At 39.6% G+C, this 14,220-nt stretch overlaps 1 protein-coding gene across 2 annotated transcripts in view; it reads left to right on the top strand.

Moving 5' to 3' along the window:
- The window catches only part of LOC107042419 (prostatic acid phosphatase), a 139,744-nt gene extending 125,906 nt beyond the window's left edge, over nucleotides 1-13,838 (top strand). For both annotated transcript variants that reach the window (XM_015263460.1, XM_015263457.1), the window contains 3 exons: nucleotides 12,675-12,798; nucleotides 12,895-13,118; nucleotides 13,319-13,838. In XM_015263460.1, coding sequence (XP_015118946.1) covers nucleotides 12,675-12,798; nucleotides 12,895-13,118; nucleotides 13,319-13,462 — 492 coding nt within the window. In that variant the 3' untranslated portion in view covers nucleotides 13,463-13,838. The remainder of the gene's footprint in view (nucleotides 1-12,674; nucleotides 12,799-12,894; nucleotides 13,119-13,318) is intronic.
- Nucleotides 13,839-14,220: the final 382 nt, after the last annotated feature.

Genomic DNA, 14,220 nt, shown 5'->3' with positions numbered 1-14,220 from the left:
AATTCAATTATCCTTATAGAGAAGTAGTGGTTAGCTTTCTGTACCTAGCAGGGACTATTAGACCTGATATTTCTTACGCTGTCAATATTCTGATCAGGTGAGTCCAATAGATGAGGATTGGAAAATGGTGAAGAGAGTACTGAGATACTTGAGAGGAACCTCTGACTTAGGGTTGAGATAGACAAATGAGACAGGTGAGATTGAGGTATACTCAGACGCTAGCTTTGCAGATTGCAAAGGCTCATTGACCACGTGTGGATATGTGATTAAATTGTTTGGTGATTCGATTATCTGGAGAACTCACAAGAGTCCTATGTGGCTCTCTCCACGTGTCAAGCCGAGTATGTTACGATGAGTGAGGCGGGTCCAGAGATGTTGTCGATGTACAACTCCTTAAAATTGATTTTTCCACCCCCGTTGCCAATGACCTTGTGGTGCGATAATAAGGCAGCAACGTTTAGTGCTGAGACGAGTGGGGGAAAGAAATTAAGACATATAATTGATGTCGAAGCTCATCATATCAAGGAATGTGTCAAGCTCAATCTGATCAAAGTAAACTGGATAAGTTCTAGGGATCAATTGGCTGACGCATTCACCAAACCTCTGGGGTTTGAACTACACAATCGCCAAGTTGATAAAATAATGGATGTAAATATTTAATAATTGTTTTGTTGTCTGTTTAGGAAAGAAGGGTATTTAAATTGAAGCGAGACCGAGGTCAATTATGGCGAGAGGACTCGAAAGCTCTCGGCAGGGAGTGTTGGAAAGGTGGCGCCAGCTCCCGGTCCCACTGGGCTTAGGCCCTTGCGTATGACATATATATTCGTTATGGGAAGACTAGATCTTCCTCATGCGCGGATCTCCTCTCCATTAGGTTGTAACTTGTGAGAGTTCACTCTACTGCGAGACGCGAGACGAGAGACATGTTGTAGCCAATAAACCAGTGTTCTAACTATAAAACCCGTGTACTATTTATTGTGTCCACACCCGCAATCCAACATATTATAACAATGACTCAGCCACTTTATTCACCGTTGTGGTTTATTGTAAATCTGGAGAAAGTCTGCTGCACAAAAGCATGGTCGTTATCTCAGATAATCATTCCCATGACACGGTCGTGGTTTACGTGTACATCCAAATCATCATTCAATGCTTGAAAGATTTCGTATCACTAGAGAAAATTTTTTACGTCTCGAAGGGGCTCCGAGTCATTTCAAGAATTGATTTATGGTCACCAATTTGATGTTCCACTTGAAATATTTCGGTATAGCCGCTGAATGGCATTTTTGTGCTACATCCCATAGAAAGAGTGCTTGCGATGGGATTGGAGGGAATCTGAAAAGATTAACATCACGTGCTAGTCGCCAATACATTGGTAGAAGTGAAATCTTGACAGCAAAAGTACCGCATGAGTGGCCGACTCAAAATTTGCAAGAAACAAGGATTTTTTTCAGCTCGAAATCAGAATATGATGTGGCAAAGAAAACACTAAAAGCGCGATCTGATAAACCTAAGAGAATTCCAGATACTCAGAAGAGTCATGCATTCATCCCCCTCACCGAAAGTACTATGCTCGTGAAACAAATTTTCCTCACGGATAGTGGCGAAATCTTTGGAATTCCTGAGAAACGTGGTAGAAAAAAAGTGTTACCTAGCATCACTGTAGCCAACATTCACCCAGACCCCAATTTTTTCTTGTAACTTGTGATATTACAATAAAACGGATCAATCCCATTGTTCTCCAGTCATTTGTTATGGTCGTTGTTTCATAATCCTTGCTTTCAACAGCTAAATCTGAATGATTAACCATTAAATGATTTTTTAATGGCTGAAAACAAAAATTGTCCATATATTTCACACATGATTTCATCGGAAATTTTTCGTAGACTTCGAAAAAAAATATATTAAATATTTAAAGCCTGTAAAAATTGGAGGAAAGTCGATTTTAAAGTTTCTCGACCCTTGATTTCAGAGAAAAATGATAATTGGAATGGTACAAAAATTTTTCTCCCAAACTTTGAATTTAATACTACCAAAAAGCACTTCTACGATTTTTCGCTCCAATGAATCCGATCAATTTTCAAGATAATGGCGAGCGAAAAAAAAATTGTAAAAACTGATTAATCATTGTAGCGGCGCCTCCCAATGACTTTAGCTCTTGATTCATGAATTAAAATTCACATTTGCTGTTGTACTGGAACATATAAAATTGGCACATCGCTTCATAAAAGTGCGGTTTGATGGTTGTCCGGTTGGTGCGAAATGCCTCACGCGCGTGTGCGTGTGCATTTGTGACCAAAGTTTGGTCAACTATTTCTTTTAAACGATCGATTCGATTGAATTTTTTTTTCACGCAGTCGATGTGTTTTAATGTAACTTAGTATTGATTAGCTTCTGAACAACATCGCCTCAGCGGTTCTTCAGTAATTCGCAAAAAAACGTGAAAAAACTTGAAAAATGATGTTTTTTTCACATATTCCACTATTTCTTTCAAAGCAATGATGTGATTTGAAAATTTTTTTTCTATCCATGCGTGTTAATACAAATTCTGACTGATTAGTTTATGAAGATAATCGTCTCAGCGATTCGTTAGTTATTCGCAGAAAACGTGTGAAAAAGAAATTTCTCATCATTCTAATTCATTCATTGTTTATATTCGATTTTTCGCCGACTATTTATTCCTCTCACACACGCACACTCACGCACCTCTGATACCTGAGGCGCCACCTGATGGACAGGTGTCCAGTGAACGCCCCCATTTAAATTGGGGCACGTTTGGACCCTCGATGATCGACACCTGCCACCTTGCGGTCCTTTAATCGGCCTTTGTACTGTGTACATCTCGTTTTGCGAATTATTTTATTGTTCCGCGAATTAGTTGCTCTGCGTCATTTACTTCTTCTTTGAACTGCATTATTATTTATTCTGATCCGCGCTAATCTTTTGAACATCTGGACTAATCACCTACTGTGTAAATATGTACTTTTTTATAATTAAATTGACTGTGTTGACCAACGTGCACGTGTTGTGCTTTCTGGACCTTCTCGCGCTCCCGTAAAAATTCATTTGCATCTCGCCCATCCTTAACTAGTTCCCCAGATCTCAGACCCAGCATCGAACAGTTGAGATGTATACATTCTTCTACAATGGGGAGACGAGTCGATTGTCGCTTTACAGAAGTTTATAGTTTTAGATTTATTATGAAGACAATTGGTGGCTTGTTTACGACGGTCAGCCGTGTTAGTGAGTGGAGCTAGACCACAGGGAAATTTCCGTTTCGTGTTTCATGTTCGTAAGGTAAATATCAGTTATACCTATTAGTTTCGCTGTATGCATACGGGGTGCGAGTGCTATGGTATTGATTTAGAGTGTGAGGTTGATATCCATTTTTTTGTTACCTATTTTAACTAAGAAGTGATAGAGCGCTAGTATGTTTTCTTTAGTATTTACATTCAGAATACACAGAATTGAGTCTGGTGTTATACAAGGAAGGTTTTTTTTACCTGCAAAAATTAGTCTTTCTTCGTAGAAGGTGGGACAGTTTGTTAACAAATGTTGTAGATCGTTGGGTTCTTGTTGGAAACAGTTAGGGCAAAAGGGATCGTCAGAGAGGTCTATTATTTTCTTACTTATTACAATCTTTGGGCGTATTCTAGACACTAGGCGACAGTGAGCGATGGGTTGGAGGATGTTAGTTGGTAGTTTGAAGTCAAGATAGGGTTGTGGTTCAGGGTTCAGAATCAAGTTCAGGTGGGGGTACACGGGGAGGGAAGAAGTAGGTAATCTCGGTCGGTCTCTGTCTACAAGGTTGTTTTTGTATTAGATGTATAAGTTAATCTTTCCCTTTGTTATAAAAAAATATGTCACATTATGAGATATATAAATACCAGATGAATCCTCGAAATATCGTCCATCGTTTTCGATGACCTTGCGCCATCGATCGGGCAACATACGAATACCATCGCGAAAAAAACTTGCGGGCTTTGAGGCGATGAAGTCATCGACGAATTTTCGTACATCGTTCAGAGTTTGGAAGCGGCTTCCCTCCAAGGGGTGCTGTATGGACCGGAACACATGGTCATAGAAAGGGCCAAGTCCGGTGAATACAACCGGTGCGGGACAACCTGCCAGCCCAAACTTAAAATTGTTTCCTGAGTAGCGCGAACAACATGAGGTCGAGCGTTATCATGAAGCAGCATGACTTTCCGGCTTCCTTGCCCAGTAAATGGCCTCTTCTTATCAAGTACCTCGCTCAGGTTGTTTAATTGTCAACTGTAGCGTTCTGCAGTAAGTGTCTGACCCGTTTCTAAAAGTTCATAATAGATTATACCCTTTATATCCCACCAGATGCAGAGAAGAACCTTCTTCATGTGAATGTTTTGTTGGGGAGTGGATGCTGATGGTTGTCCGGAATCCACCCATAACTTTTTCCGTTTAGGATTAGCAAAAAAAATATATTTTTCATCTCCCGTCACAATTTTTGACAAAAAATCTTCCTTCTGGCACTTGGCGAGTAACGAAAGGCACGTTTTCATGCGTTGACCGAGGTTATGTTCAGTCAGTTTGTGTGGAACCCATCTTCCTACCTTTTCTATTTTTCCCACTGCGTGTAATCGTTTCGACACTGCTGCTTGAGTAACTCCTAGCTGAGCTGCAAGCTCTTTTTGGATTTGCGTTGAGTCTTTGTCGAGTAATTCTTGCAATTCAGCATCTTCAAATTTCACAGGCTGTCCAGGGCTTTCCCGGTCACTGAGATCGAAATCACTATCTTTCAAGCGTCTATCCCAATATTTACACGTATCATAAGACACAATATTACTACCGAGAGTAAAATAAAATTAAATGGTGGGCTTCAATGGCTTTTTTTCCTTGTTGGAACTCGTAGAGAATACAGTGTCTAATGTGCTGCGTATCGGTCGCCATTGTATATACTACTGTTTTGTGAAGTTATACAGCTCTCCTAGACATGACATATAGCGTATTAAAAATAGTAAGGTCCACTCTTCAAAATCACCAACGGGCGCATAAATATTCAAATTTTAAATAAGACACTGCACTCGATGAAAAAAACGGAAAGATTAAGTTATACACCTAATATTTAATTGGTATTTCTTCTACATTAGTTTTGAGTAAGTCTTCACTACAGAGCCCTTCAAGCCCGGCTGGGAAATACCGAATGATAATGTCGTTCACCTGTATACACCAGTTATATTTCGATCGGATGTTGCGGTTAGATGACATTTTTAATAGTTTTTTAAGGCAGATTTTCGGGTATCTGCTATCATCCATTCACATTAATTTTACAATCCAGTTTAAACACCTCTTTATTACATCGAATTCCAGGGGGACTGCACCTACTTTTAGTCGAAGCGCATCATTTGGGCAGGGCGCCAGGACCGAGAGTAATCTCTGGTTGTAGTATGATTGCATCTGGTTTATCGTATCTAAATGTCTCAACCCCCATACCTCAATTCCATAGAACAAGACGCTAGTGGCGCTAGTGACGCTAGGGGCTTTGAATAGATCTTTTTTAGTCGACCAAGCGTCAAATCGCGTTCGGTGGTGAATGTTCAATACCGCTTGAATGGCTGTTCGAGTGGAAATTTTTGCGTTGTTTTGTTGAAGTTCAAACCACCCAAATTTGTAAAAGGTGCATTCAGGGTTGCAATATTGGTCAACAATCTCTATCGGTTCACCATCGACTGTGCATTTGAGCCCTTTAGGGGGTCTACCTTTTTGCTTTACTAGAATTTTTGATTTGGGTCTATTTATTGTTAATTAATTGATACGGAAATATGTTGAGGCTAAGTTTATCAGTCTTTTCATTTCTCTAGGACTCTCCGCGAGCAGGACCAGGTCGTCAAATTATATCGGTCTTGTGGTCAATAGATATGACGCGGGCACCGTTCTTGCGCATATGTTTCAAAATCTGCAATAAATAATGAGAAAAGAAGGGGGCTGAGGATTTCTCCTTGCAAGACCCCCTCTGTAATATCTACTAGTTCAGATAATACGGTCACAGTATAGACAGCCGTGCCCTGTCGTATAGTCTTTTACATACATTTATTATTTTCGAGCTGATATTCTATTGTCTCAGTTTGATCCTGAGTTTGAATAAACACTTTGATTTTCGGGTCACCACTGTTTTTCAGGAGGTTCACCAGTTCTTCCCTACTGAGTATTTTGTTGTTGACGAGAAGTTCCCCTGTCTTAATCTTGGCTGTGACGTTGAACTTTTTCAACTCATATCGGTTTATGTTCTAAGTTCATCAGTTTTAGGAAAAAATTCCTTTTTCCACCTCCGGGCCAGTAATTTCACCAGGATTGGGCGATTCTTACCGGGTGCTGGTTCTCCCAATCGATAAGCAGCCATGACACACAGTTCAGCGACTTTTATATTTGCTGTTTTGATTATAGAGAACACTGTGTGAAGAGCACTCTTATCCTTTTTGCTTTCATCTTGTACTTTATAAATTACAAGGTTATACGCTCGTCTTTCGCTTTCGAATTTTGTCACTTTTTGAGGTTTCCTTGGTGCATCGGTTTGTTTTTACCTACTTAGTTTCAAAATGCTCTTGATTATTTTTCCTCCTAGTTGGTTTTCATTTCTTGTATGTCCATTCTGATTTTTTCAAAGCACTCCGCAATTTTGTCATGCGTGGCCATTTTTGTATCGATGTTACAGTTCAATCACTTTAGTTGAAAAAATATAGATTCACCACTTAGTTCACTAATTTCACATATTTGTTAACTGTAAATGATTTTGTTGATGCTTTGCTCTTTGAACATCTATTTGCGTGCCTTAGCGGATCGGCGTGTCAGAGCGGTACCAAAACACGTCCGACCCTCACGGCAGTCGGCTCCTGTCTCTCTTGTGAGAAAGAAACTAAAAAATGAGTTTTCTTTGAAAATTCAACAATTTTACAGAGAATAATGATGAGATTTGATTTTTTTATACGATCGGTATATCTACATCACTACAATAACTCCGGTCTTATTCGAAGATCGACATGTCCAAATCGTAAGACTGGATTGTCTGAATTTTTATGGAACTGATTGCAATGATTTTAAATTATTACGTGTTGATTGTTCGAGCGGTGGTGGAGGGGGAGATTCCAACCCTAAGTATGTCTGTCTCTCACTTTTGATCCTTATATTTTGACCCTTGTTTTTCGACAATATACAATATGATATACATTGTAACATGATAAAAATCATGTACTGTTCCTCGCCTGAACTGACCGCGGATCATGGGGGGAAAATTAGTATTTTTACCTCAGCGAGGAATCGGATCACCCAGGGCCACAATTGTCATTTTATTTTTTTTTATTTCTATTATTTACTTTCTTTTCATCATTCTCTCGAACTCTGTCGATCGCGCTCACCGTGGGTTACGTGAGCTTCGAGACGAGGGGAGTGGAGCGGAGCATCGGGAATGACTACAAGTCGGCACTACAGTAGATGACGAGTAGCACACTGACTAGCACGCACACACCGAGTCTGGGAGACTCACACCACGAAGGACGCGAAAGACGATCGACGCACGCCAGCAGGCATCTCAGGCCTCTACGTGCGAACCCCCACCGCCTCACCGCTGGATCGGGGGCGCAAGGCCGCCCAGTAAAAAACTCATGCTGCAACATTGAGGGAGCATCGGATTATGTTGGCTTCTGCGCTGTTCAATGCGGATCACACCCACCGACCACGCGGCGCAGGTCTCAGTTCTCTGGGACTCAGGAACTGGGAATTATGACAATTTTAAAATTCCCAATTCAAAATCATATAATAACGCGGATTCTCCGAGTTTCATCGCGTGATCGGGGTGGGGGTAANCAGGCATCTCAGGCCTCTACGTGCGAACCCCCACCGCCTCACCGCTGGATCGGGGGCGCAAGGCCGCCCAGTAAAAAACTCATGCTGCAACATTGAGGGAGCATCGGATTATGTTGGCTTCTGCGCTGTTCAATGCGGATCACACCCACCGACCACGCGGCGCAGGTCTCAGTTCTCTGGGACTCAGGAACTGGGAATTATGACAATTTTAAAATTCCCAATTCAAAATCATATAATAACGCGGATTCTCCGAGCTTCATCGCGTGATCGGGGTGGGGGTAAAAAAGATTTTGAGGTTCCTCGGGGCGATGTACGGCCCCGACGGACACTCTTCGCTGGGGTTCAGCCATATTAAGTCGCTCTGCGCAATTAAAGTTTTATTACGCTCTTTCAGCTTGTTTAAATCGTTAAAACAATTATTACTTTGGTGTACCTGGATTTTCTGGTCTTTTCCTGACGTCGCCGTACTGAGGGTCCAGACGAGTTTACACTGGAGTTCCTCACATATCAAACGGTGAGCGTGATTTAATTTGTGAGTGCTCGCGTAGTTTTTCGATTCATTTCTCCGGTGGCCATTTTGGACACCGTTCGAGTGTTAAAACTCGAGCCTTTTGCTTTCGGGACGCGGCACTCAGTGGCCTTTGGCCTCATTCCTTTATTTTCATTATTGAATATTAATTATTTCATTCGTATTGTTGCCGTTTATCGGCTCTGATTTTGGAACTTTGTTCAATTTCTTCATTCGTGTGGCTCTCGCGTCGTCGTCGCTTGCGGGTGATCCTCGCGTCTTAGCGTCTCCCACGCATCTCTAAAATTATTATTATTTCTTTTATTTAGTTAGTATCACTAAGTTAATTACATTTTTTTTGGTTTGTATAGCGTCTTTGTTCGCGGGAGTCCTCTTCCGCACGTGTACAAAATCCTACGCTGACTCTCATATGGACGAGTAAAAGATCATACTTAACTCATGGATTAAAAATATTTTTTTTTTGTAAAAGTTTGCATATTATTGAGTTACGCTCATTGTAGCCTGTTCCCACACGCCTCCGCGGTTATCTGAGCTAGTCGTGGAACGCGGCTCAACGGTGTGACCTTGTCCTTTGGCGATTAAAAGGACTGGCGCCCTTTTTGGCATTTTGTCTCCTCTCGTTATTCCCGTCGTTCTAATTCCGGGTTGAGAGAGTCCAAAGGGGTCGCTGGAAGTTCGTGGAGCACCACGCGTCTGAATCCCGCCGACGTGCTTGGAAAAATACCTCACAACATATATATAATAAAAATAATATATATATTGTAATATATATATATAATTACAATTATATTTTGTCTCTTATACTTTGACTCTTATATTTTCATTTTTCTTCTTTGACCCTTACATATTTTGCTGAAATTGGGTATCACCCATTACGCGGCGAACCAATAACTTCCCCACCGATGCCCTTTCCCTGTTCATTCGAACATTGGAAATCTGTTTACATTTGCCCCTGTAATTATTTTAGAAAAAATCTGTGAAAAAATTATCGATTTTAGAAAAAATTAGAGCCAGGATCAGAAATGACGGCCAAAATGTGTTTCAGACATAAGGCTTAGAAATACGCCGCACACGTCGGGGTCAAAATATAAGTGTCAAAGTATAACGGTCAGAATTTAAAGGTTGTTCCATGGGAATGTGTGAAAACGGTTAGATTATTTTTTTTTACTGGAAACGGAAAAAGAAAAGGAATACAGTTCCTGATAGAGGAGAGTTGTCATTTTTGTTTCACCGTATATTCATTTTTCAAACATGTAATTCACCCAACAAAAAGAGTAGCTTACAAAAATCCAACGTGACAAGTGCGATTAATAGTAAATGTTTTCGAAATGAGAGCCATCAACACTGGCGCAATAATCCAAACATTTCCTAAAACCGTGGAATACACGTTCTAATGTTTCCTGTGGAATACCGTGAACAGTGTTTTTAATGTTGTTTATCAAATTTTTTATTGTTTTTGGCTTGCTTGCGTAACAAGAATCTTTTCNTTAGTATCACTAAGTTAATTACATTTTTTTTGGTTTGTATAGCGTCTTTGTTCGCGGGAGTCCTCTTCCGCACGTGTACAAAATCCTACGCTGACTCTCANTCTTTTCTGTAACCCCACAGGAAATAATCACACGGATTCAAATCTGGTGAATAGGGTGGGCAATTTATTCCCCCTCTACAAAATTTTGGATATCCCAAACCAAGAACTCGACCGCGACAAACTCTATTAAGAATTTCAAAAACATTGTGAGTACGGTGGGGAGCTGTTCCATCCTGCATAAAATAAAACCCATTGACAAGCCCTTTTTTTCTCGCGTGAGGGAAGAACTTTGTTTCTAACATTCTTTTGTACTCTTTCCCGGTAACAGTAGATTCGAAAAAATATAGATAGACACCCTTCATGGAGAGAGCAGCCCAAACAGTGACTTTCTGTGGATGAGCAGATTTCGTAACCAAAAAATTAGGTTTTCCAGATCCCCAAAATCTCAAATTATTTTTGTTCACGTAGTTGTCTAGCCAAAAGTTTGCCTCGTCAGAAAAAACAATTGCTGTTTCATGCAGCTCGCCATTTTCGAACATTTGTGTCATTCTTTCACAAAATTCCTTTAGTCTCAGAATCGTCTCCTCTGTCAAACGCTGACACATCAATATTTTATATGGATGAAGTTTCAAAAAAAACGTGGAGGATGCGATACAACGTTGATTTGGTCAATTTTAAATCTTGAGCGGCTCTCCGAATGGACGAGTTGGGATTTGCCTTGAAATACTGTTCAACTTCATCGACCTTCTCCTCTGTTGCAGCAGAGAATGAGGGACCTGGAAGAGTAGCTCTACGATCATCCAAAGTACCGTCTTCCTCGAAAGTTTCAATTATTCTAGAAAAAGAATATTATCATGACTAGAAACCAACGGGATTTCTACGAAAATCTGTAATGTGTTTTGTTGTGTCACACAATCAAGAATAGAATAGAATAGAAAAAGTGCGGCTGGTCACTTAAAGCGCCCAGAGTCACCTAAATCATACGATCTTTTGTAACTTCCGCCTTAGTTTCGGTCAGTCCCACAGCTCCAGCCCTGTGTTTCTCACTAGGCTAATAAGGCTGGTGACAGCCGCTTGTTGTAAGTCCTCTGGTTTAAGGAAAGCCTGGCCCCAGTCACACAATCAATATGAAAAAAAAAATTATTCTAACTTCCTCAAAGTGGTCTCGCTAGCAACTCGTTTGGATCCAAATTTAGTACGAAACCCCCTAAAAGCTTCACAGTATTTTTTCCTCTCGAATAGAAGCACTCGATGAGATATCTTTTTTCTTGAATTGTCAAATCCCTCATTACTGCTAACAAACTAAGGCTCCTGCCACAGTTGGAATAAAACTGACTGGCCCCTAGTAAACGTAACACAAAAGTAGACAGTCAAGCTTATTTTGGATGAGTCGGCAGATGAGTTTAGTTTTTACACATTCCTATGGGACACCATTTAAATATAAGCATCAGAATTGAGGTTCAGAAAAAAGGGTCTGAATTAGAGTCATAGGTAAAGATTAAAAATAATATGGAGAAATAAGGGTTAGAGTTGAGGGTCAAAATGAGTCAGAAAAACTAGGGTAAAAAATAAATGATTTAGGGCTTCTAACATTCATCCATTGGAATTTGTTTTATGAAATGCATGAGTACATTAATGGTTTATTAAATTAGTAACTCAATAAACCATTAACTTATTGATTGAGCAAATTTACATATTGATAAATTGATAAATGAATCAATAAATCAATGAAATCAATTTATGAATTAATTAATTATGATTAGTAAAGTTTCTGAGAAGACTCTAAAATGGTCTTGTATTTTGTATATTCATCGCTACACCGATCTTATATTGGCAGTGGATCTAACACTTCACGGAACTTCAACCAACCCAAAGATCTTAAAATCAGATCCATTTGCGATCTTAAAGTTGCGATCTTAAAATTTGAGATCTGAACGATGTGTTGTTCCTATGTCTCTAAATTACGTAAAATCTCACGTTAAAATCGGATATTGAACTGATTTTAAGACTGTTGATCGAAGTTACGTTCTTAGATCTTAGTTCCAGACCGTTCATAAGACCGAAGTTTTTGCAGCGATGTCATTCAATTTTGACTGGATGCTGAGCAAAATCGCCTCGACAGATTTCTCGTTATCTGGATGGAAATGTCCAAATTTTTTTCCACTAAACACAAAAATGGGATTTGGTCGAGAAGTTATTGGTTCGATCCGTAATGGGTCACACCCACTCCAGCATACACACAATGGGAGCGAGCGAAGCGAGCAACAAACAGCTCAGTCGAATTTTCAAGAGTGTCATTAGCAGCCCTCGGCTTCACCTCGGGCCGCCAACTTGTGAAAATTCCATCTCACTGGTATCCAAATATACTATTTTGACAATAATTTTACGTTCAGCAAGTGTCGGACCGTGCCTTTTTTACGAGTAAACGAAAAGGCACATTCCGACACGAGGTGAACATAGGAGCTGTGTCAAGATAAGAAGGCGAGGTCTGTAATCACTCATTAGGAAGTACATTTTTTCATGTATCGTACGATATTTATTGATACTGGTGAGAAAAGGGCGATTCTTTGCGCGCGAAACGTGCAAAAAAGTGCTTTTAAACTTGTATCATAAAATGTGAAGAAACCTACTGTCCCAATATCACTCATAACCGGAACAATTTCATAATAATGGATGTAAAAAATTTTGTATGAATGACTTAATAATTGACTTCGCAACCAATACTTTTTCTTTTAATGATAGAAAACCTTTTCTATTCCCATTAATTTTTCAATCTTCTATTAGGACCAGCATGGACTCACACTGCCTAATTGGACAAAAAAAATTTACAACGATAAAATGCGAGAAATTGCAGCCAGAAGTTTGGCAATATTCACGAGCAATACCCTGCAACGACGGTTGCGAGGAGGTAATGAGAATAAGCGTCTAATGGCCATTAGACGCTTGTATTTGCTAATGATCATTTTAGATGAGAATTTTTCAACAATTCCTTGATTACTATCAGGTCCACTGTTGAAGGAGGTATTGGATAACATGATGCGAGCACGATATGACCAACACGAAAGGAAACTGTATTTATATTCCGCGCATGATATTACACTTGTAAATGTGATGCGCGCAATGGGATTTACCGAGGAATTACTGAAACCAGATTATGGAGCAGCTCTTATCTTTGAGCTTGTATTATCTGAGGATATGGAGGAGGGAGAACATGCCTTAGAAGTCAAGGTAACCGTGCAAAAAAAATAAATCAAATACAATTTTGTTGAGATTGTCCTTTTCTGCCAATTTTGCTATTAAGAGCAGCAAATTTGGAAGGAAATTTTAATTATTCTATTTTTAATTAAAAAGTTCTTATCTCATTCTTGACCTTACGTGATTTTCCTCTTGGAATTGTTAATACAATTATTTCTGAATTTGACTTTCAGGCGAAGTACTTGAATAATACAGTGACATACGAAGCAACCCCTCTTAAAATCCCCAGATGCTCGGACCCGTGCAAACTCCTCAATTTGTCGCATGTATGGCAAGACGTCCTTCCAACAAACTGGGATTCTGAGTGCAAAGTTTAATTATTTGTGAAACTGTGTGATCAACGGTATAACTGGTGTTATTATTTTTCCATAGCCTCTATTTTCTCATGGCAAGTTTTCATAATATTTGGAGAACATTCTCAAGAAATTTGCAGAAACTCAATTTATTTTAATCATTTTTTACTGAAATCATTTGAACTCCCTGAGTACTATAGAAGTGTTTCCGATGATTATTGTGTCTGTGATTTCGTAATGGTTTCAAAGAATTCACTGATTTTCCGAATTGATATATTCTGTAATTAAATATTTCTGCAGGAAATTCCCGTGAAAATTCTAAATCAATTTCGTGATGTACCAGATACCTCTGTGATGATGATCAATAAAATCTTTGGCGCATGAAAAATGAAGGCAATTTCAGTCTGTGATGCAGACGAGTGTTTTCAGGTCGCATAAGATTTAATTGGAAACAGCCCAACTACCTAGTGATTCAGTTGTTCTGGTAATATTGCTGTATTCGAAGAATTATCGGGGCAATGTATCAGCCCATCGAAAGATTCCTTCGCTTCGCGATTGAGCTCCCAAAACATTGAAGTGATCATATGTGACAAAATTCCAGGAGTGGGTACACGGGTCGACTTGAAATAACAGGTATATAACTTAATCTATCCCTTTTTTTTCATTGAATGCGGTGTCTTATTTAAAATTCAAATATTTAGGTACCCGTTTACGATTTTGAAGAGTGAACCTTACAGTTTTTAACACGCTATATGCCAGGCCTGGAAGAACTGTATAACTTC

Source organism: Diachasma alloeum, unplaced genomic scaffold (genome assembly GCF_001412515.2).
Source record: "Diachasma alloeum isolate Michigan unplaced genomic scaffold, Dall2.0 Dall_scaffold_00461, whole genome shotgun sequence".
NCBI lineage: Eukaryota > Metazoa > Arthropoda > Insecta > Hymenoptera > Braconidae > Diachasma > Diachasma alloeum.
Note: the sequence above shows the minus strand (reverse complement) of the source record. Positions and strands in the feature narration are given on the sequence as shown.